The sequence below is a fragment of the Physella acuta genome, unplaced genomic scaffold, assembly GCF_028476545.2.
Source record: "Physella acuta isolate Inbredline_101_S28 unplaced genomic scaffold, ASM2847654v3 ptg000502l, whole genome shotgun sequence".
In the NCBI taxonomy this organism is placed as follows: domain Eukaryota; kingdom Metazoa; phylum Mollusca; class Gastropoda; family Physidae; genus Physella; species Physella acuta.
In genome coordinates this window covers 792,829-816,880 of record NW_026732021.1, presented here as the reverse complement: position 1 = coordinate 816,880, position 24,052 = coordinate 792,829, and the positions used below count along the sequence as shown (strand labels likewise).

General features: G+C 35.4%; 1 protein-coding gene across 4 annotated transcripts; it reads right to left on the bottom strand.

Annotated features, from left to right (window-relative positions):
• Positions 1 to 688: 688 nt before the first annotated feature.
• LOC131944620 (uncharacterized) lies at positions 689 to 23,688 on the bottom strand. Of its 4 annotated transcripts, XM_059305312.1 has the most exons (26): positions 23,608 to 23,688; positions 22,101 to 22,370; positions 21,810 to 21,848; positions 13,102 to 13,336; positions 12,070 to 12,215; positions 11,313 to 11,462; positions 9,958 to 10,042; positions 9,723 to 9,808; positions 8,750 to 8,878; positions 8,214 to 8,403; positions 7,897 to 8,009; positions 7,434 to 7,595; positions 6,970 to 7,182; positions 6,601 to 6,731; positions 5,759 to 5,919; positions 5,520 to 5,656; positions 5,142 to 5,323; positions 4,596 to 4,713; positions 3,975 to 4,141; positions 3,569 to 3,738; positions 2,987 to 3,185; positions 2,247 to 2,440; positions 1,969 to 2,118; positions 1,485 to 1,736; positions 900 to 1,125; positions 689 to 854 (listed from the first exon to the last, which is right to left on the bottom strand). In XM_059305312.1, the coding sequence occupies exons 2-26, from the start codon at positions 22,291 to 22,293 to the stop codon at positions 756 to 758; spliced, it is 3,927 nt and encodes a 1,308-aa protein (XP_059161295.1). In that variant the 5' UTR covers positions 22,294 to 22,370; positions 23,608 to 23,688; the 3' UTR covers positions 689 to 755. The 4 variants fall into 4 exon arrangements, with proteins under 4 accessions (XP_059161295.1, XP_059161293.1, XP_059161294.1 ...); XM_059305310.1 differs by having other exon boundaries at positions 689 to 1,125; XM_059305311.1 differs by lacking the exon at positions 21,810 to 21,848 and having other exon boundaries at positions 689 to 1,125.
• Positions 23,689 to 24,052: the final 364 nt, after the last annotated feature.

The following is a 24,052-nucleotide window of genomic DNA, read 5'->3' as shown; positions in this document are numbered from 1 at the left end:
TACAAAATTTTGTTTTTAAAATATTTTTTTCCATTTTGACTATAGTTTGTTCCATACTCTAGTTTGTTCCAGTTTTTTTAAAGGCAATATGAAAACTTGATTTAGAGATCGGTGAAATGTGACTCTGTATTTTAAATTTGTCAAAAAATGAAAGTTGTCATGAAACACAGACAAGAGCAGTTTTTTTGGCAGCAGGAAACAAATAAATAACCTGATAAACAGTATAGAAATTTGCCAAAATCTCCAATCCTTTCTGGTCTTAAAAAATTGGAATGGATATCGACTTTATATAAAAATTATTCTTGTAAAAAATAGAAATAACTATTTAAAAGAATAGTTGTTTTAAACAAAAAGATTGCTATATATCTACAAGCTTGTAAATATTTAGAAAATCACACAGTTCAATTATAATGTAAACACATCATCGGTAAAAAAAAAAAGCTTCAGTCTGTAAAGACACATTGACTAATTGTTTTGGCATACTTAATAATGTGAATTATTTTAAAAACATTTTTATTAATACTAAAAATCATAACAAGTTAGCATTATTTCAACATTTAAATTAGCTCAATGATTAAATCATTTAAAATGGTGGTGTTTTTAATAGATGTTAATAAGTGTATTTTTTCTTTATTTAAATGTTGCTAACAAATGTTGCTAACAAATGTTGCTAACAAGTGTTGCTAACAAATGTTGCTAACAAGTGTTGTTAAAATATTTTCTTCAGCTTTTAATAATCCCCAATGTGGCCTCTCCTATGCCATGACAGATGTCTGGTGTTGCAGGGAAAGTGAGGGGTGATTTACTTCCAGACTGGAGGGTCCTGGCGTGTCTGTCAGGTGAGGTACTGACAGGTGAGGTACTGACAGGTGAGGTACTGACAGGTGAGGTACTGACAGCAAAGTTTCTGAATTGATTTTGTTGGATGATGATGACGTCTGATTGTGTCCCGAGGAGTTAAGCCAAGGTCCGACTGTGTGTGACCTTTGAACCAAATCAGGAAGTGGTTGAGAGTAATGATTCCATGACACTAGAGAGAATGGAAATAAATGATTGTTTCTCTCCTCAGGCCTCAAGCTATGTATCGGGCGGTGGCTGAACTTGCTTCTGTTCATGTGATAAACACTGGAGAATAAAGAAAAGTTCAAACAAATCATGTCTAAACTATACCATAAGCCTGTTGTATGACCAGTATTCTCATAAAATATATTAGTAGAGTAGCCCCCCATATTACACAGGCTAACACCGCTCAACCCAGCCCATCTCCCAACCCAAACAAAAACAATTTAAATCACACAACACACACAAAATAAAAACAACCAAACCTAAAATTCTGGGATTTTAAACAGAAAACCATGATTTATAAAATTGGGATTTTGAGTCATTAATAATTAAACAGTTTACAACTGACTCAGAATTGTTTAATAAAATCTACATTTGTTTTGTTATTTAAAAAAAATTAGAAATGATTTTGTCCCACATACTTGAAATCTTGGCCTCTCAACTTCTTAAACTTTTCATGTTCATAGTTAAAGCATGGGACTTGATTTTTTGGGTTCTGGTAGGACTCAGGTCCATCTCCTGGCTTGTATCCATTAAACTCAGCTTTAAAGCCCGCAGGTATAGCTGGGCGGAGCTCAACTCCTTTCTGGCGAGCAACTGTGTCTACTAGAGGGTCATTCACGACAGCTAAAGGCGGAATCTCATTGGCATCTGATGCATATTTTTTTAGTTTCCTGAGCAGTCAAAGTATATTTTTAAGTTACCAATGAGCAATTCTCAAATTTAAATTTGGAAAGTGATATCTTAGGAAAAGAATATATTTGAAATAAGATTTTAAAAAACTGTTAGCATTGAATTAATAAATAGAATTTGTTCTATAAAAAATCTGTTTACTTAAAGTGCTGAGCCAACTTATTATGCCAGTTTATTATGATAAATATGATTTATATAAATTTTAAATCTCACATGACAGGATCTTTGAGCAGGCCCTTTAGACGATCTAACTGATTGCTGGACTTGAATCCTTGCATTGTCATCTCTGTTGCAGGCAGCACACGGTGACAATGGAACTCAACATCATCGACCACCAGACGAGATTTCCACTTGACATATTCCCTTCAAACAAGACAAGAAAAATCAGGCATCAAATATAGCTGATGAAAAACTAACAAATAAAATATAAGACGGAGAATGTTATTCAATATTTAAAATAGAACACTATGACATGAATGAGTGTGATGTACTTGAACCAAAAATCTTGTTTGTCATGAGCTTCTTGAAGCCAAGGCAGATTCATTGATATGTGCTCATGGTTGCCAAACCCAGGGGGTGGTTTGCTGTACAGTTCCAGGTCTTCATGTCTTTTAGACCAGGGGTAACGACCTCGGTCAATTGGGGATTTAAAGATATTTGAATGGAATGCATTTTCCATCCATTCCTGAAATTAAAAAGAAAAATATTCTCTATTAATTGTAAATATTTCACATTAATGTAGGAAGGAAATTTTCAGTAAAACATTGAACAAATTGATAACATTGTGTACATGAAAACACAACAAATCTACAACAATATGATATAGCTGATGTATAAAAACACAACAAATCTACAACAATACAATGTTGCTGATATACACAAACACACAACAAATCTACAACAATATGATGTTGCTGATATACACAAACACACAACAAATCTACAACAATATGATGTGGCTGATGTACAAAAACACACAACAAATCTACAACGATATCATGTACATGAACATACAACAAATCTCCAACAATATGTTGTTGTTAATGAACACAACAAATCTACAAAAATATGATGTGGCTGATGTACAAACAAATCTCCAACAATATGATGTAGCTGATGAACACACAACAAATCTCCAACAATATGTTGTAGTTGATGTACAAACAAATCTACAACGATATGATGTAGCTGTTGAACTCACAACAAAATGTAGCTGATGACTTTTTATTACCTCTCTGAGTTCCTCTACTCTAGCAGAGTTCGGACGTTGTGGGTGGACATTCATCTCCTTCATACTTTTCATCCCAGGAAAGATCCAGCCATTTTCTGTCCTCCACTTGGCTTTACTTGCAGCTTTTTGTTTCTTTTGCTCTTGTTCTAAATCAACTGGACACACCATGCCTGACAGGTATTCCTCATTGTATGCGTACCTGGAAAATGTTTACCTTTTACTATTAAAATGTGGTACTTTTTTATCACTAGTGAGTTAACTCAAGGTAAAGGAAAATAAAGGTGGTTGGATATAGTTTTGACAACATTATCCATTGATATGCCTAGGTCTCAGAAACAGGTGAACTCTACTTCACCTGCTACGTAGATTTGCCTGGCTCAAAAGTGTAACTTTACTCAAGTCAATTGAAGATGATATTTTTAAAACTGCTATATTAGATTTAAGTATGTAGATGGATGGGCCTAAATGATTAGTAGGCCTATATTGATGGATTCACCTAAACACATGCCCATATTTTTTTAATGCTATCTGCCACACAAAATGAAGGATGAAAGTCTTGTTTAAAAAGATGAAGGTATTGACCTAGCAGTGGGATCTTGCTTCATTAAATACTGCCTCAACTCTTCTGCTGCCAGTGCCCCACTGTTCAAGTGCTGGGTGCTGTAGTTGTATGCAGGGTCCACATTCACAGACAGCACCAGTTTCTTTTCCTTTCTAGCAGCACTGGCCAGACTTTTTTGGTGCACTTCATCCTGCAAGCAAAACCAAAAACTGGCAAGAATTCTCAAGGAACTGGAGCTGCTATTTATTCTCAAAGGTGTTATAAATAGTCATTAATGTTGCCAGATAATGATTTCATTTCAGTATACAGAATTCTGATTTCATATCTTAGTTTTTAGACATAAAACCACTGTTTGGCTAGTATATACAATGATCTGGGCATGCTAATGTGAATTATTTAGTCTACTCACACAAAAAATAGACTTACAATATTTTCCTGCAGGAAATCATGTGATTTTCTTTCAGCTTTGAGTTGCTCGATGTATTTTTGGTTGAAATTGTCAATTGGTGTCCAGGCTCGACTTGGATCAGGCTTGTAAGGTCTTTGGTGATAAAATGTTTCATCTGTTTTCTGCTGCACAGAGGAGTGCAAATCTACAAGAAAGGTCAAAGGTCAAATACTGTAAGAATAAGGTCTGGAATGATTGGAGGAGAGAAATCACATTGTGTCATGTTTGAAGACAAACAATATACTTGTGAAAGTAGACAGTGAAGGTGTACTTGTGAAAGTAGACAGTGAAGGTGTACTTGTGAAAGTAGACAGTGAAGGTGTACTTGTGAAAGTAGACAATAAAAGTGTACTTGTGAAAGTAGACAGTGAAGGTGTACTTGTGAAAGTAGACAGTGAAGGTGTACTTGTGAAAGTAGACAGTGAAGGTGTACTTGTGAAAGTAGACAGTGTAGGTGTACTTGTGAAAGTAGACAGTGAAGGTGTACTTGTGAAAGTAGACAGTGAAGGTGTACTTGTGAAAGTAGACAATAAAAGTGTACTTGTGAAAGTAGACAGTGAAGGTGTACTTGTGAAAGTAGACAATAAAAGTGTACTTGCCATCAAAATCTTTCTGTGTGAATGGCACACCAAACTCCCTACTCATTGACACAACCATTTCAGGTGTAGGGAAAAGATCACATTTAACAACCTCTGTCATTTTATTCACTTTACAGATCTGATCATGAAAATATGAATACTTAAAAACATGGAAGCTAAATTGATATGAATACAGAAAAGTTAATGTAACAATACATTGAAATGTTATTTATAATTTTTTAATTCAAGCTTTAGCAACTGAAGAGTGAAACCAGCCCAAAGGCTTTACACAAAGTTAGAACAAAATATTATGATCTTTTAGTCATTTTCATTGCTGGACAAGGTTAGAACAAAATATTATGATCTTTTAGTCATTTTCATTATTGGACTAAGAACAAAATATAATCTTTTAGCCATTTTAATTCCTGGGCATATTTTATTAATTTTTTAAAAATTTCACATTTGCCAAAAATTTTCAGGTGCATATTTACAATTGGCCAAGTGTTTATGATGGTTTATTTGTAGTGGTGTGTTTTTGATGTTTATTGTTTAATTCAAATCAGTCACCTGATCCAGCTTGATGAGAGCCTCAAAGCAGGGTTTAAACACCATGTCCCTAATGTAGAGCAGAGGCTGTTGGACTATCATACTTAAAGGTTCATGCAGTTTAATTCTGCACAAGTCAACATCCAACAGGCCATATAGCCGCTTACTAAAGCTCAAATTTGAATTATACAACACTTTAACATCTGTATAGAAAGAGTAAAAACATGATTGATTAATAAAGAATAAAAGCATCACTTAAAAAATTGGATGATAATTTTACTTTTTTATGGATTAATTTATAAGATAATTTAATATTTTAAAATCATTTTTAAAAATTCAAAATTATTTTTTGTTTACAAGTTCAATTAACGTTAATGCAAGCCAAAGGCAGAAACCTACCCAGTCCTTGTGGGAGAGTATCCCATATGACGCAGATAGCCTTATCTCTCAAACCTTCCAGGACAAAAATATGCCTTTCACCATCCAGGACATGAAATCCAGTCACAATGTCAAGGTCTAAGCTGCACTGCTGCACCCTGAAGAAATTCAAAAGTAAGATTTTCTTAGTTTAAAACAAGGCAATATTTTAATTTTCTTTTAAATTGTCATTGTTATAACAGTTCTACAATAATACTTACACTGAAAGCTTATATGTTGACAAGGCAGCATCAATCACATGCTGGGGCAGTGCATCCAGATCTAATGCTTTGGCATTGAAACTCATAATCAGAGTTTGCAAACTTTGCAGCATTTCAATATTATTGTAATCAAACTCATAAATAATCCTGCTAAAAGGACACTGAAAAGAAATTAATAAAACTGAAATTACAGATTTAACAGCTTAAACAATTTTATTGAGTAGGAATTCTTTTTGGAGTTACATTTTAATTTTGCTCAAGGTAGTAGACTAATTTTAATTATTTTATTTCAATTCCCCCATGAACATGGAAAATGAAGTGAATACTTTTCTGGACCACCAAAGAAAAGGTAACGATTTTTATCAATGTATCTATTAAATTATTTTTAGTGAAAAGTAATGAATTTAGACTGTTATTACTGCCATGGGTGCTCTAATGCAGCAATGTGTCTAAATGACAATACAATATAATTCTGTGTTGAGCTTGAAGTATAACCAAAATAAAACAATAATCAAGTTGAAATAATAATGTAACCATTGTTTTTGTGTGTGCTCTGACACAGTCATAAGAAATAGTAGAACTCATGACTTCCCCTCCCTGTCTATTGTATAATCCCCATTATATTATCTTAGTTTTATAAAGGAGATATCAGCTGGTCTCTTTTTGGTTTACTCTATTTTAATAGACTTGCAAAAGCTTTTGAATCACAATACATGTTATTTAGACTTACCCCTATAGAAGTAGGAATGTTTTGTAATCACATTGCATGTTATTTTGATTGCCTATAGAAGTAGAAATGTACAAGACTGACCTTTATAGAAGTAGGAATGTACTAGACTGACCTCTATAGAAGTAGGAATGTGTTCTTTAGCTGCCAGTGCAGCTGGTGTAATGAGGGCCTCTGCTAGTTCTATTTGCACCTTCAACATGGACCCATTTTCCAAGTAATGGCCAGCACTTAGTGGACGGTCAACTGAAAAATTTATAAACAATTTCTTCAGAACAACAGCAAGGACAACAAAATGTTGTAGGCAAATCAAATACTATATATTTTGTAAATTACTAATTGGTTGTTTTGATTAAAAAATTTAACTTGGTACTGTATATAGTTTTTTAAAAGAGATTACCTTATCATTTTATCTGAGATATTTAGTCTTTGAGATATTTTGTCATATAACCACATCTATTTTTAAGATGAATTCATTCATTACCTGGACCATCAACTGCTCCAGGAACTCCAATTAACTTTCCGGAATAATTTTTATCAGATCCTAGTATGTCTGGAAGAGGGCAGTTATGGATGGGAATCTTCAGTTCAAGGAAGCGATGGCCCAGAAGAAGCTCTGATAGGTCCAGCTTGGCTACCCCATAGGGATCCCAGGGTTTATCTCGACCAGAAAAAGGGTTGTGAAGTGTTCGCCTGCCTTAGGATGAAAAGAAAAGAAATATTGAAAAGACACCTGTTGTTTCTTTTAACCACAAAATATACCATTATACATTTGGTTGATACAAACTATTATTTATCTCCTTAAACCATAACAAAGTTTGTGTTAAAGCATAATAGCTGATATTAACTATTAATAATGTACTTAAGACATTACAAAGTTTGTTTTGATGTTACTATTGGGAGATAATCTATACTAAAAAAAAGTTAATTTATCAAGTAACTTCATACTTTCTACAGTTCCGACATTAGCAATTTTCTCATCTTCTAAATCATCTCCAAAGAGAGTTGGTTTCAGGGCGACAGCTTCAGGCTTACGGTCACGATCATGGAGTTCAATGATCATAGGAGGACCATTTAAATACTCTCTCAGTGCACATGGCTCCATCGTACCTATAATAACATTTTAAAAACAATATTTATTTAATTTAAAATAGCGTGAGGAAAAAGCTGAAAGGATAAGTTTTAAGTTTAAAAAAAAAATTCGACTTTGAGATTTATAGCAATCATCTAAAGAAACTTAGAAGTCTTGTCTTAAAATATATGGAAGAAAAGTAATGAAATATTTCAGATTCTATTGAAGAATAACAGACAAGTAAAGGTTTAAATTAATAGAGAAAAGATGAACTCTTTATGAAATATAGATTATAATTACTTTGACAATCTCTAGGTAGGTTGTTTATATAATACCTACCTAAGAGAACAATGTTAGTGTCCTCCCAGTAAATGTTCTTGTTCTGTTGCTTGCCAGATGTGTCATGCTCGGCTTCTTTAAAAAATTTGTAACGGCAATATGCAGGCTGACATCTATATAGAAAAATATAATAATATGTCATGTTTCTTTAAAAAATTTGTAACGGCAATATGCAGGCCGACATCTATATTAAAAAAAATATAATGAATGCAAACATTTTATCTTACATGTATAGATACACATTAGTACAAATTTAGGAATCATTTTAAATCTTTTTAAAGAAATTATTTATATTTTATTTATGAAGAGCTATTCACTTAGTTCTCAAATCCTCAAATGACAGAGGAGTATCAGGAAGGCAGGTAGCACTTTGTATCTTGATCATCATTGGGTTGAGCTCTTCTTTAATCTGAGCTGACAAAAGTGGGATGTTGACAGACACACCAAGAAACATGTCCTCGATACCAACTATTGGATTCTCTAGACGACTTGTAACAACCTTATGATCTAGAAAAAGGAGAGCTCAAATTTAACAGTGGGCAGTCTATCTATTTAAAAAATATTATGACTATTGCATATCATCAAAATGAAAATTATAATTACATAAAATTCACGTTTATGTATAATCTTCTTTGTTTAATTATCAGTATATTAAACATTGACAGTCAAATAAAATCTATACTAAAGACAGGATTAAGGGTACATAGATTAAATTAAAGAAAGGATTTGGGGCAGAGAGATTAAGATGGGATTAAGGATATAGAGATTATACTAAAGACAGGATTAAGGTTGCATATATTAAACCTAAGAAATGATTCAGGTCTACATGTCAAGGTCGTGACTCAGCAAATACCTGAAAAGAGATGAGCTAGCCTCAAGGGGATCATGCATAAACCATGTTTCTTTATGTTCTCTGCCAGTTGCTTGGCCAGTTCTGACTGCTGTTTCTTGGTATCTTTGTCCTCTTTAACAGCAGGTTTTCCTGAACACAAAAAATCACAGGTATAACCATCTGCACCATTAAAGACAAAAATCAGAAGTATTACCATCTGCACCATTAAAGATAAAAATCACAAGTATTACCATCTGCACCATTAAAGACAAAAATCAGAAATATTACCATCTGCACCATTAAAGACAAAAAATCACAAGTATTACCATCTGCACCATTAAAGACAAAAATCAGAAGTATTACCATCTGCACCATTGAAGAAAAAAATCACAAGTATTACCATCTGCACCATTAAAGACAAAAATCAGAAGTATAACCATCTGCACCATTAAAGACAAAAATCAGAAGTATTACCATCTGCACCATTAAAGACTAAAATCAGAGGTATTACCATCTGCACCATTAAAGACAAAAATCTCAAGTATTACCATCTGCACCATTAAAGACAAAAATCACAAGTATAACCATCTGCACCATTAAAGACAAAAATCAGAAGTATTACCATCTGCACCATTAAAGAAAAAAATCACAAGTATTACCATCTGAACCATTAAAGACAAAAATAACTTGAAATGACACCAGAAAAATAAAATAGACTATTTAACAAGACAAATTTACAACTTTATATAGTACACTATAATGACAAGATAACTAGATATAGAAAAAATATATTACAACATATTTATGTACACCACAAGAAAATGTACATGGAAACTTAACAACATAGGGAAGTTTTACACCAAAACATTTGACAAGAAAACCCTAATACAACATAAGGAAATGTAGAAAAACATAAACAACGTACAAGATAATTTACAACAAAAGTTTGTACAATCTAAAAAATTGGAATGACAATTTGACAAGACAATATTACCAGCTCCTGGTGCATTATTTTTCTTTTTCTTCTCAGGAGATGTCTTTCTGGGTGATCCTGCTAATTGGCTCAAATGATCAAAAGACCTGATGAATAAATTCTTGAATTAGTTGAAGTTGAGATCTGTATTTTTTAAACAAACTTCAAACATTAGTTCAACAAATAAACACAGTGCATGATTTATGATCAGATAAATGCTGCAATATTTAGAAACAGGTTGTGGAGACAAACTTACTTTCCTGTCAGTTTCTCTTTAGTTGGAACAGCCACCAATTGTTTGGTGTTTGCAGAGGGGGCAATTTGATTAGCTGTGTCCTGAGCTGTGTTTAGAATAGTTGTGTGAATATTTCAATTTTCCATAACATTTGATAATAAATATTTCAATTTTCCATAACATTTGATAATAAATATTTCAATTTTCCATAACATTTGATAATAAATATTTCAATTTTCCATAACATTTGATAATAAATATTTCAATTTTCCATAACATTTGATAATAAATATTTCAATTTTCCATAACATTTGATAATAAATATTTCAATTTTCCATAACATTTGATAATAAATATTTCAATTTTCCATAACATTTGATAATAAATATTTCAATTTTCCATAACATTTGATAATAAATATTTCAATTTTCCATAACATTTGATAATAAATATTTCAATTTTCCATAACATTTGATAATAAATATTTCAATTTTCCATAACATTTGATAATAAATATTTCAATTTTCCATAACATTTGATAATAAATATTTCAATTTTCCATAACATTTGATAATAAATATTTCAATTTTCCATAACATTTGATAATAAATATTTCAATTTTCCATAACATTTGAAAATAAATAAATAAATATTTCAATTTTCCATAACATTGGATAATAAATATTTCAATTTTCCATAACATTGGATAATAAATATTTCAATTTTCCATTTGATAATAAATATTTATTTCAATTTTCAATAACATTTGATAATAAATACACATTAATGTAAATATATGTAGTTTTGTGCACAGAGGTTTAAAAGTAAAAGAGGTTTTTTTAATCACATAATTGACATATTACTATAAGTATTTAAATGTGAAAATTTACTTGGCACTTTAAAAAGGGTTTGCCTAAATATAAATGTAATGAAAAACTAACCATGTTTTCTAAATGTTTAAATATAAATGTAATGAAAACCTAACCATGTTTTCTAAATGTTTAAACATAAATAATGAAAAACTAACCATGTTTTCTGAATGTTTAAATATAAATGTAATGAAAAACTAACCATGTTTTCTAATGTTTAAATATAAATGTAATGAAAAATTAACTATGTTTTCTAAATGTTTAAATATAAATGTAATGAAAAACTAACCATGTTTTCTAAATGTTTAAATATAAATATAATGAAAAACTAACCATGTTTTCTAAATGTTTAAATATAAATGTAATGAAAAACTAACCATGTTTTCTAATGTTTAAATATAAATGTAATGAAAAACTAACTATGTTTTCTAAATGTTTAAATATAAATATAATGAAAAACTAACCATGTTTTCTAATGTTTAAATATAAATGTAATGAAAAACTCACCATGTTTTCTAATGTAAACCAAATTTTGCAAGGACAACTGAGATGGCAGTGGTCTAATCACATTGCCCTTTCTGGGCTGTTGGTTCATAAAATTCTTCATCTGTCTGACCACCATGGCCTTCACACCACCAATATCTTCTGGCTTTTCCCCTGACACAGGGAAAAATAATTTAAATCATAAAAATCCTGATCGAATATATGAAAAAAAATGTGTTAACACATTAATAATTTTGTATCACCATTTGTTTTCCCTTATTTCAATTTAAGACACAAATAATGGTTGATAAAATCTAATGTCGTATAAATACCAATGTTTGTTATAAGATGGACATAATTAATTAATTGAAATCTAACTTCCTAATCAAAATTATCTTTCAATGTGAGTACATCTGAATTCCTCAAAACTCACCTTCTGATGGAGTACAACAGAATAGCTCAAAACTCACCTTCTGATGTGAGTAAACAGAATAGCTCAAAGTCTCTTTTTAATTTGAGTACAATGAAATACCTAAAAACCCACCGGCTATAGCCTATTGACACCAGAATGCCTCAAAACTTACCTGGTTTAATGATTTAACCTGTGGAAATCTGCATGCTTTAACCCTACCCTAGTTTAGCCTGAAGCCTCAAAACTGACCTGGTTTAGCCTGAGGAAGCCTGAAAGCCTTAAGACTGACCTGGTTTAGCCTGAGGAAGCCTGAAAGCCTTAAGACTGACCTGGTTTAGCCTGAGGAAGCCTGAAAGCCTTAAGACTGACCTGGTTTAGCCTGAGGAAGCCTGAAAGCCTTTGGTCGATCAAACCTGGCTCTTGAGGAACATTTCTCTTTGGAGTCCCAGACCCGCAGCTCTATGGTATGATGGAACATCTTCATGAGGATTTCACGGTTGACTTTCATTTTATGGCTGATTTAGAAAAATTAAGTTATTGTGTGATGGAACATCTTCATGAGGATTTCACGGTTGACTTTCATTTTATGGCTGATTTAGAAAAATTAAGTTATTGTGTGATGGAACATCTTCATGAGGATTTCACGGTTGACTTTCATTTTATGGCTTATTTAGAGAAATTAAGTTATTGTGATTGTGTTTTATTAATTACATTTTTTAGATAGTAAGCCTTGTGTGTATATTATATTGGTTTGTATGTTCATCTGTGCCAAAGACCCATGGGTCAGTGGCGTAGCCAGGATAGTCTCAAGGGGGGTTCTAATTTTTACCCAGGGACAAACTTTCGATTTGCACCCCCCCCCCCCTCAAACTTTCGATTTGCACCCCCCAACCCCCCTTCAAACTTTTGATTTGCACACCCCCTCAAACTTTCGATGTGCACCCCCCTCTCATACTTTTTCTATATACCGAGGGGTCTATGGGGGGGGGTTATGACCCACCCCTAACCCCCCCCCCCCCTGCCTACGCCACTGCCATGGGTCAACAGATGCTCTATCGACCTTTGCCCATCTCTGCCAAGAATTGGCAGTTCCCCCAAGATAGTCGTGCCAGAGTTAGTTGGTTTTTCGTCTGGACACCTTCATGCTTTCCTAGGTCTTCACTTTACGTAAATTATTTTGTATTGTGAGTTATTTTGTGTTAATAAGTGGGAGTGGACCTGGAAGAGTTTAGGATTTGTAACAACACAGGGGAGACAACTTTAATGTTGACTATGTGAAAATGGGGAGGAGGTAAAGTCTACCAATTGAAAAGTCATTGTAGTTTAAAAAGTAGCAAATACGCCCATCCCCTACCAGGTTGAGATGTTAAAAAAGATGTAAACAAAGTTTAAGCAACCAACCTGTGGGCCCAGGCGAACCAAGTGATGTCCCCTTCCTGCCAGGTTTTGACCACCTTCGCGTCGTGTTTCTCCATGAAAATCTTACACGCCACGCCGTAGGTGACCACGTCCGTTTTGAGCACATCCTCACCCCCGGGAACCAGAGAGTACTCCATGTGGTAGTAGTTCTGTGCACGGGGCGACTCCAGGGTCCGTTTCTGTAGCATGTCTTTTAAGTTGGTCTGGTCCTCATTATCTACAGTCAGTAAAAAGGCGAATCAGCGTGGCAGGATTTGGACACCGATTTCATGAACAATATGGCGGTAAGGGGTCCACAGTGCGCTGCTGGTGTATCCTAACGCATGTCAGTAACACAACAGACTTATCATCAGTAACAACAGACTTATCATCAGTAACAACAGACTTATCATCAGTAACAACAGACTTATCATCAGTAACAACAGACTTATCATCAGTAACAACAGACTTATCATCAGTAACAACAGACTTATCATCAGTAACAACAGACTTATCATCAGTAACAACAGACTTATCATCAGTAACAACAGACTTATCATCAGTAACAACAGACTTATCATCACTGACGTCTGTAGAATACCTGTATAAAGTCAGTAACATACTAACAGTGTCGGTAACTTACCTGTGGTAACAGTAACATAACAGTGGTGTCAGTAACATACCAGCAGTGTCGGTAATGTCAACAACATAATTATTATAAACTGATACATATCTGATCTTTATAATCTTTATAATAATTAATCTTTATGAACGCACCGTTTATTTAAGGCTCTGCTCTCTATACACGCACAACTGGCTACGAATGTCCAAAATACTTTAGGCGCACGTTTGTAGTTAATGAAACAAACACAAACCAAACTACATTTTAAATGATATTTTAAAAAAATAAAGAAGTCCAGTATATCTACAACAAAACTATACTTCCACGAAATAAAAAAGCGAAATAAAACAGCGATCTAAATCATAAAGCTGAATGAAAACAAAAAACAGAATACAAGCAACAGAAAGACAAGCAACAGAAAGACAACAGAAGACAAGCAACAGAAAGACAACAGAACACAAGCAACAGAATGACAACAGAAGACAAGCAACAGAAGACAAGCAACACAAGACAAGCAACAGAAAGACTACAACTAAAATGAAACTAAAATGAAAAAGGCTAGTCCGAGAGAGCGACTGTTCAAATACTGCCAATATTGGCCGATCCCAATAGGAATAGTGAGTAAAAATTACTGTAAACCTTCGATAAAAAGTAAACAAAAAATATTTTCTCTAATTGTCGGACAACTGCTTGTCATGGGTGGGCACTGTATTCAGACAAGTTATTACATTTTGTTGGAGTACAGTTAGAAGAATAGCATCTTTATCGTAAATTATGCAAGTGGGCGTGAAAAACAGCAGTTTTACCGTAAGGACGTCTAAGTATTGTACCGATATGAAAGATGCCAGGCGCCGATAGGGCGCACGTTCAAAGCACATTAGTCGGGAACAATAGAACAATAGAGCAGTCGGTGGGATAAAAGAAAATGGGGAGGGGGGGTCTATCGATTGCCGATCGGAGACATGGCGATCAGGACGATAAAATTACGTTCTATAGAACCACGTGGTCAAGGTGTCGTCGTGGCGATTATACAGTAAGACGCGGGCAGGGGAGGTAAGGCCGCCGCACTGAGTCAAAGATTAACGGCCCTTCTCGACCCACGCTGTACGGAGTGGAAAAATAAAGGGAGGTTACTTGCTCATTACTTCCATCCTCCGCCATTTCCGAGGTCATAAAACTACTGGAATCGAACTAAGGGAGTTAAATCGGATATAAAATTGTGTAACAAGCGGCTAACAACGTTAAAAAATAAAACCCAAGTGTTTTGGTGGAAAGGTGTGTTGTGGTGAGTTGGTGGAAAGGTGTGTGGTGGTGAGGTGTGTGATGGTGTTGATAGTGAGGTGTGTGATGGTGTTGATAGTGAGAAGGTGTGGTGTGGTGAGTTGTTGGAGAGGTGTGTTGTGGTGAGTTGGTGGAAAGGTGTGTGATGGTGTTGATAGTGAGATGTGTGGTGGTGAGTTGGTGGTGAGTTGGTGGAAAGGTGTGTGGTGGTGAGGTGTGTGAGGGTGTTGATAGTGATGTGTGTGGTGGTGAGTTGGTGGAAAGGTGTGTGGTGGTTAGGTGTGTGAGAGTGTTGATAGTGAGGTGTGTGGTGGTGAGTTGGTGGAAAGGTGTGTGGTCATGAGGTGTGTGATGGTGTTGATAGTGAGATTGTGGTGGTGAGTTAATGGAAAGGTGTGTTGTGGTGAGTTGGTAGAAATACTGTGTGGTAGCAACAACACTATACCATTCACAGACAACACCTTAACATAATATTTTAACATAAACCAACCACACTATAACACAACATCAAAATATGCACCATACACATAACAAAAAATATAATTATATATTTCAGCCATAACATAACATAACATTGTAACATCATACAACATCACAACGTACACCAACTACACTGAAACACAACATCACAACATACAACAACAACACCACGCAATATCAAATAATACACCAACTACACTGAAACACAACATCACAACATACAACACCACGCAATATCACATCATACACCAACTACACTGAAACACAACATCACAGCTTACACCAACTAAACTGAAACACAACATCAAAGCTTACACCAACTAAACTGAAACACAACATCACAGCATACACCATCTACACTGAAATACAACATCACAGCATACACCATCTACACTGAAATACAACATCACAGCATACACCATCTACACTGAAATACAACATCACAGCATACACCATCTACACTGAAATACAACATCATAACATACACCAACCACACCATAACATATCATAAAATACACGAACCACAACATCACAGCTTACAACAACTACACTGAAATACAACATCATTACGTACACCAACCACACCATAACACACCATCATACAATATTTCAGCCACACCAACAAGCGAGCACTAAACAACCGCACCATAACGTGCAGCAAAAGGCGCGTCACATGACCTGTGTATTACAAGCTCACCATTAAGCCTATGACCACACCAGCATGCATTTAATTCGCCTGGAGTTAGGGTGCATTACCTCCCCTTAATTGTCCCTATGTGATACAAGATACAAGAGTTGAAGCAGGGACAATTAGAGGAACGTGTGGCTCGGTCACATCAAACGTTGATAATAGCGTGAAATTATGAACAATTAAAAGGTGTTTTAAATATTGAATGAGTTATGTCGTGTGGGTGTGGGTGGGTGGGGATATTGGATAGGTTGGGCTGGGTCGGGGGATGTTTAATACATTGGATGGGCTGGGTCGGGGGATGTTTAATATATTGGATGGGCTGGGTCGGGGGATGTTTAATATATTGGATGGGCTGGGTCGGGGGATGTTTAATATATTGGATGGGCTGGGTCGGGGGATGTTTAATATATTGGATGGGCTGGGTCGGGGGATGTTTAATATATTGGATGGGCTGGGTCGGGGGATGTTTAATATATTGGATGGGCTGGGTCGGGGGATGTTTAATATATTGGATGGGCTGGGTCGGGGGATGTTTAATATATTGGATGGGCTGGGTCGGGGGATGTTTAATACATTGGATGGGCTGGGTCGGGGGATGTTTAATATATTGGATGGGCTGGGTCGGGGGATGTTTAATATATTGGATGGGCTGGGTCGGGGGATGTTTAATATATTGGATGGGCTGGGTCGGGGGATGTTTAATATATTGGATGGGCTGGGTCGGGGGATGTTTAATATATTGGATGGGCTGGGTCGGGGGATGTTTAATACATTGGATGGGCTGGGTCGGGGGATGTTTAATATATTGGATGGGCTGGGTCGGGGGATGTTTAATATATTGGATGGGCTGAATTCGTGAGCGGGGGGGGGTGTTTAATATATTGGATGGGCGGGGTCGGGGGTGTTTAATGGGAGCACCAATCAACAACACCTAATTAATGGCATCGTCGAGCAGGTACAGAAAGATGTCGACAGTTATTGCAGGCGTATTTGTCGAGTTAAGAGTCAGTCAATAGTTATATTATTTGTATAGTTTTTTCTTCCATTTCCCGTTCGTGCGCGAACAAAGAAACCAGCGCTGCCTTGTGAAAACGGGCACAGCACGGATGTAATAAAACCTAGCAGTCTAAAATATGGTAGAATACATCGCTGTTACTGAGTTAAGAGTCTCGTGTGTGGTTTCACAATACAAACGTGGAATATTCTCGAAAAATTCAAGAAGTCAAGCAAGGATCGATGGCTGGCATAAATTCACAAGCCTCAGAAATCAATCGATAACAGAATCTGCAGCTCAGATGAGGGTGATCAATAGCTCGTCTCATCGAAGGGAAATATTCGATTTTTTTCTTCCCAGCCCGACTGTTTGCGGGAGGCAAATGTCAGCTGCTGGTGTCATGTCACTGTAGCGCCTGATACTTGTCATTTAAGTAACCACCATGACATTCGTATGCAAATGACAAAAGCTTACACCAGGCTTGGCATGTTTCAGCTCAGTTGTGATGCAACACCAATGTCATTCAGTTATTTTCTTCTTGTCGTCTAGAAAAACCGAACTGTCATCCCAGACAAATGACATGCCACAATCAGACCTAAATGTCATCCCAGACAAATGATATACCACAGCCAGACCTAAATGTCACACCCAGACAAATGACATGCCACAGCCAGACCTAAATGTCACACCCAGACAAATGACATACCACAGCCAGACAAATGACATACCACAACCAGACCAAAATGTCACACCCAGACAAATGACATACCACAACCAGACCTAAATGTCACACCCAGACAAATGACATACCACAGCCAGACAAATGACATACCACAACCAGACCAAAATGTCACACCCAGACAAATGACATGCCACAGCCAGACCTAAATGTCACACCCAGACAAATGACATACCACAGCCAGACAAATGACATACCACAACCAGACCAAAATGTCACACCCAGACAAATGACATACCACAGCCAGACCAAAATGTCACACCCAGACAAATGACATACCACAGCCAGACCTAAATGTCACACCCAGACAAATGACATACCACAGCCAGACCTAAATGTCACACCCAGACAAATGACATGCCACAACCAGACCAAAATGTCATCCCAGACAAATGACATGCCACAACCAGACCTAAATGTCACCCCAGACAAATGACATGCCAACCAGACCAGAATGCCACTTAATGCCAGCCGTCAATTAGACACCAACGCGCTTCGATTTAGTCCGCTTCACGCATCGTTGAGCACGACAAAAGTTTTAAAAGTGAGCACAAAGCGACATTGGTTTACGACAGTTTGCAAATCAAATCCACTGCATGCCATCAGGAGCAGCCCATGATGAAAGGAACATTTGGTGTTTCGTCTTGGCTTTATATCGCCAGCATAGGCATTTCGCAAAGCATGATTTATCGTGAATATAAATAGCCACAATAGACAACAAGTCAGCCCATTCATAAAGGTAAAAGCTAAAATTACACCCCATTATTATTATACAATAGAATAAAGGAAAACAAAATGACACGTGACCAGTCAGCATCACGCGACCCAACAAAGACAAGATCATTACAAAGCTAAAAACGGAACAAGGGCCGTAATCGTGTGATGAATTAGACGGCGTCAAGGTCTGGAAGTAAAAACCAATGTTTGGGATCTGCCGTCACGATATGATGGCATACTCGATAGAATGACGTCATAATTCTTCCGTACGGTCTAGATAGGCCGACTGGGATTAGACTGAAAAATGGCGGTCACACGTTTGGACGTAAACCAAAACATACACGTGCATTCGTGGTAATGACTAAATCTGTTAGAGGATTGGCCTCACGATATCTCGTGTGGGTGGGGGTGAGAGGGGGGAGGCAAGTGTCGTATGGCAACGGGGATGTGGTGGGGGTGGCGAATGTTGTAGGAGGGGGCCAAGAACTACTGAGTATAATCAAGATATGCACGGAACTTTTTTTCCACAGGCATAAGTCTCAATGGGAGGGTTGTCTATTTGGGGAGTAATAACCTTAAAGACAATAAAATACTCAACAAACAAAAATAGACTGGCTGATAACCATCCTTACATTCTTTACAACGATGACGACTTAAAACGCTATGGTCATCTGGTCACTACAAAAGAACGGTGGGAAACAAAATGACATCAATAAACGGTAGTTTTACTTGTGACGTAATTGGAGCTCGTTGTGTTTCATTTCAAGGAATCTTTTTTAAATGGCGGCCTCAACATTTGGTTGCGAAATGTCGTTTTCCAGCTAGACCTTATCTGTAGGCCTTGATCTCTGATGAAGTGTCATTTTATTCATGTTCTTTTTATTAACGCCAGCGAAGTGTGACTACATTCACGCCAGCGAAGTGTGATTACATTTACGCCATCGAAGTGTGATTACATTTACGCCTGTGAAATGTGATTACATTTACGCCTGTGAAATGTGATTACATTCACACCAGCGAAGTGTGATTACATTCACGCCATCGAAGTGTGATTACATTCACGCCATCGAAGTGTGATTACATTCACGCCATCGAAGTGTGATTACATTCACGCCATCGAAGTGTGATTACATTTACGCCTGTGAAATGTGATTACATTTACGCCTGTGAAATGTGATTACATACACGCCAGCAACGTTTGATTACATTCACGCCAGCGAAGTGTGATTACATACACGCCAGCGAAGTGTGATTACATACACGCCAGCGAAGTGTGATTACATACACGCCAGCAAAGTTTGATTACACTCAAGCCAGTAAAGTGTGATTACACTCACGCCAGCAAAGTGTGATTACACTCACGCCGGCGACGGGTGCCGAAACCGTTGTTTATCGAACAGAGCCAAGGGGCATCACCACCAATTGCTAATTCCATGACGCTGTTTTCCAATGAATAATTGATCTGTGGCGTATGCCGGTAGGGTGAGACACGACGTTACCGTTAACCCTCTAGAAATCGGATAGACACTCCAACTCATGGATAATTAATATCTAGATGCCAGAGTTTAATGACGTATCAATTAAACGCGGAGCTGTAACTATTAATGACTGGGAGTGACAATAAAAAATTAATTGGTTTTAGCGAATTTTTACACAACGCGAAGGGGATTGGAGGGGGTGGGTGTTGTTTATCATTTAATGTGTTTACTGGGCTATGATAACAGAGTCAGAGCAATGATGCATGGCATTGCCTTTGATTCTCTTTATTCTTATTCTATTCCTGCTGTTTACAATAGTTGTATGAATAAGTTGACACTACTGGTTGTACTTTTTATCTATAAGACAGACTGCATAGCTTTGGAGCAGTTTTTAACAGATGCAAAGTCACTTTCATCTATAATGAAAATATTCCGACTGCTTGATTTGTAAATCACACAATTTTTGTTCTGGCAATTAGTCTTGTAGCTTGATCGGGTAACAGGGGTTAGGTTGTGAGGGGGGGGGGGGGACTTGAAATTATATATACTATAGAGGTGGCAGAAATAATGCAAAGCACATGCACACATTTAATTTAATAACATCGTTACAATACTTAGTTGATACTAAATTATATGTAAACAGTGCTTTCTCATACACACTACATACACCAAGATGAAGTGTGTCGATTTTTGTAGATTTCTACTACCTGTGTTAAACATATACTTAATAATTTTTAAATGTTGATATTTTTTTTAAACTCAAGAGATTCCATTGATAAATTGTAGTTGATCAGAGTATGCCTTCTACTGGGCTAGTGGTATTGGTAGATACAAATAAATGTACACATTTTTTTCCCATAGCAATAAAGGGGGAATATGATTAAAAGATGGGGAGAAGTAATTTTAAAACAAATGATTGGTGGACAATGTACACAAATGTTTCTATCCACTAAAATCCTCCCTCCCCTTTTTCTCCTCTATTGGTAGAATGGAAGAATTACTCAATTGTTTACATCTGATTGTTGAACAAAGGATTTGGTTGACTTATTTTAACACATTGCCCAATATTAATTAACAACACTTGCTCCAATAACAAAAGTTTAACTTGCAAGAAATCTTGTGTAATTCTAAACTAATTGGAACATATCGACTAGATTCAAGTTAGTAAAACTGATGATGAAACTAAGCAACAAAATTTGTTATTCTGTTTTTTTAAGCTTTGGTGAATTGTGCTCAGTATTACTGTAAGAAAGAAAAAAAAATGCATCTAATTGTTAACCTTCTAAACAGCATCTAATTGTTAACCTACCAACCGGATGTTGTACTATTATATACAATTAAATGTAAGTTAAAAATCTATGTAAGTATTTTAAACAAAAATGTTTTTAGGAGGGTTACATGCACAAACATATTACAAATATAGTATATGTCAATTAGCCCTACTAAACAATTTGTATAGCTTATAATTTCAACACTGACACTAACAACATTAGCTTTCACCCCAGTTACCCTAGTCTGTACCCTAAATCTAACCATAACAGTTTAAGTATTATGATCATTATATAAACTATACAAATGTAAGCAGGTAGGGCTAAGTATTAAGAACCACAAAAAGTGAATGGGGAAATGCCATCACCAAGTATAAAACTTCACATCACATTAAGTGCAGATGGTAAACTGTGTGCAATTGGTTATAGGTTGAAGTATACCTGTGTAAGTGGAACCTTGGTTATCATGGTCTTCAAGAACTGGTAAATATAATATATTTGTTGAGTCTTTAAGTAACAAAGTAGAGTTAAAAATTTTGTTTTCTAAATGTCCTCTTATTTGATCTCATCCTCATGCTTGTTGTAATAAATTTGTACAATTCAAACTATTTCTACAACTAAATAGATACTTTAAGATACTTATCATTGAATTTCGTATGAACTAAAATAGCTCCTAAATTTGTCTGGCTGTGATATAAATTAATTATAAAAAATGTCAATGAAGCAACTAACCTGTTGGGATGGCCATGGCTATGGTTACAGTAAACGTCACCTCATAACCATCATCCTCGACCAGGGAGGGAGTTCCATGCCTTTTCTTGGTTTTACTCTCAGAAATGATGTCTGTACTGTCCCCACTCTTTACATAATCCCCACTATCACTTTCAGTGGTGCCACTACTTTCCGTAGGGGTTGCTTCATCCATCTTGACCTACTCACTTTTTGCTGCTAGTGCAAATGGTGGGATGTCAAGTTATCATGACACAGCAGTTTTTAATTTCTCTGAAAATATATTTTAAAATGTTTTTTAAATGTAATAAAGTGACTTTAACGAGTACGATTTTAAAAGATTACTGTAACGCCAAGATGTTTACTAAAAAAACAACATAAGAACAGTGTTCTCGCATCTATTTTTAATGCGTCTAAAACTGAATTATTTTTTTCTGAATTCAATATTATTATTCAAATATGACTAGACAACTATCACATACACTGTAGGTGCACCTCTATGCTTTTATGTATTAAGATAAAATAGCCTAAATATAATTAACCTAATCATTAGTATATGGTAGGCTACACTATGAAGATTAAATAATATATATTTTAAATTCCAATTTGAGAATTTACTGTTTAAATAGTAAAACAGATGGGTAATCTATCGTTTTAGGTACGTAAAATAGCCCTCGACTAGTAATGTGAAAAAGAGGTGACTCCTTAAATTTTAATAATTATTTCACATTTTGAGGAGGATTTATGTTTTGAAAAATACAAAAATGTTTCCTTGTTTCATTTATGTACCTGTTTTTAAACAATTGGATTAAAACTTTTCAGTAATAAATGAAGACTAGCGATGTTTCCAACAGATGCAACCATGCTCATTTACTATAGCAGACATCTTGTTTAAGTCTGTTTTATTGCAAACTTGTAGCGCGAGATTCATGGGACGCCACTCTATTTTACAAATGGCTGCTGTTTATATAGCAAATCTTGCTCACAAACATTGCTGTTTAAAGTTGATTTCTGGCCTATATTGATCTATATTTAGCCATTGATTTAGGTTTATTATTCATTTATCTATAATATTTGACACACATATTTCACAATATACTTCTATTAAAGCCTTGACAATGAGGTAACTTTTTCGTACATTACTAGCCGCGGGCGATTTTACGTACCTAAAACGATTGATTACCAACAGATGACTTAGAGAAGTTTAATTTTCAGTTGAGCAAGGCTTAGATACTAAATAACTACACTAGATCTAGAAATTTTGTCTAAAAGCAAAACCAAAAGTCACAAAAGGCCTAAAAAGACAGCGGCCCTAAGGCTAAAGCCTAAACTTTGGCCTAAACTATTTTAAAATAATTTTGAACTTAAAGTTTAAAATTTTTTTATTAAAAAAGTTAGGCTGATAAAAAAGGGTTTTAAGTTTTTGAACCTTCATATTTAGTAATACTTATCCAATGTTCACTACTTGTTAAAACAATAAAGTGAATTAAAAAAAAACAACTTTACTAACCTGGACGAAAATTATGTCTTTAACCATGTTTCGCTCACTTAATAAACAAGTGACTGTCTTATGTCTAGTGAACGAATAGGTTTATCACCCCTGTTGCTACACAACAAATGGAGGTGTGTCATTTTGTACTGCTTCAACTGCAAACTCGCATAAGGTGTTAACCACTCAACGACTATACGAGTTGTCACGCAATCCTAAATCAGACTAAATCTTTGATAATAGATTAGTAATAATTAATGTACATTGTTTTTATTTTATTTTTTCAAATTATTGCATTTGCGCAGCGGAAAAAATGCATGGCAGCTGAAATACTTAGGTCCCCTAGACTATTTTTTTGCTTACATTTTTTGTTGCTTTAGACTTTAGTCAGTATGTTTTTTTTTTTTTTTTTTTTTTTTTTTTTTTTGCTTTTTACTTTCTCGTATATACGAAGTATAGAGAAAGT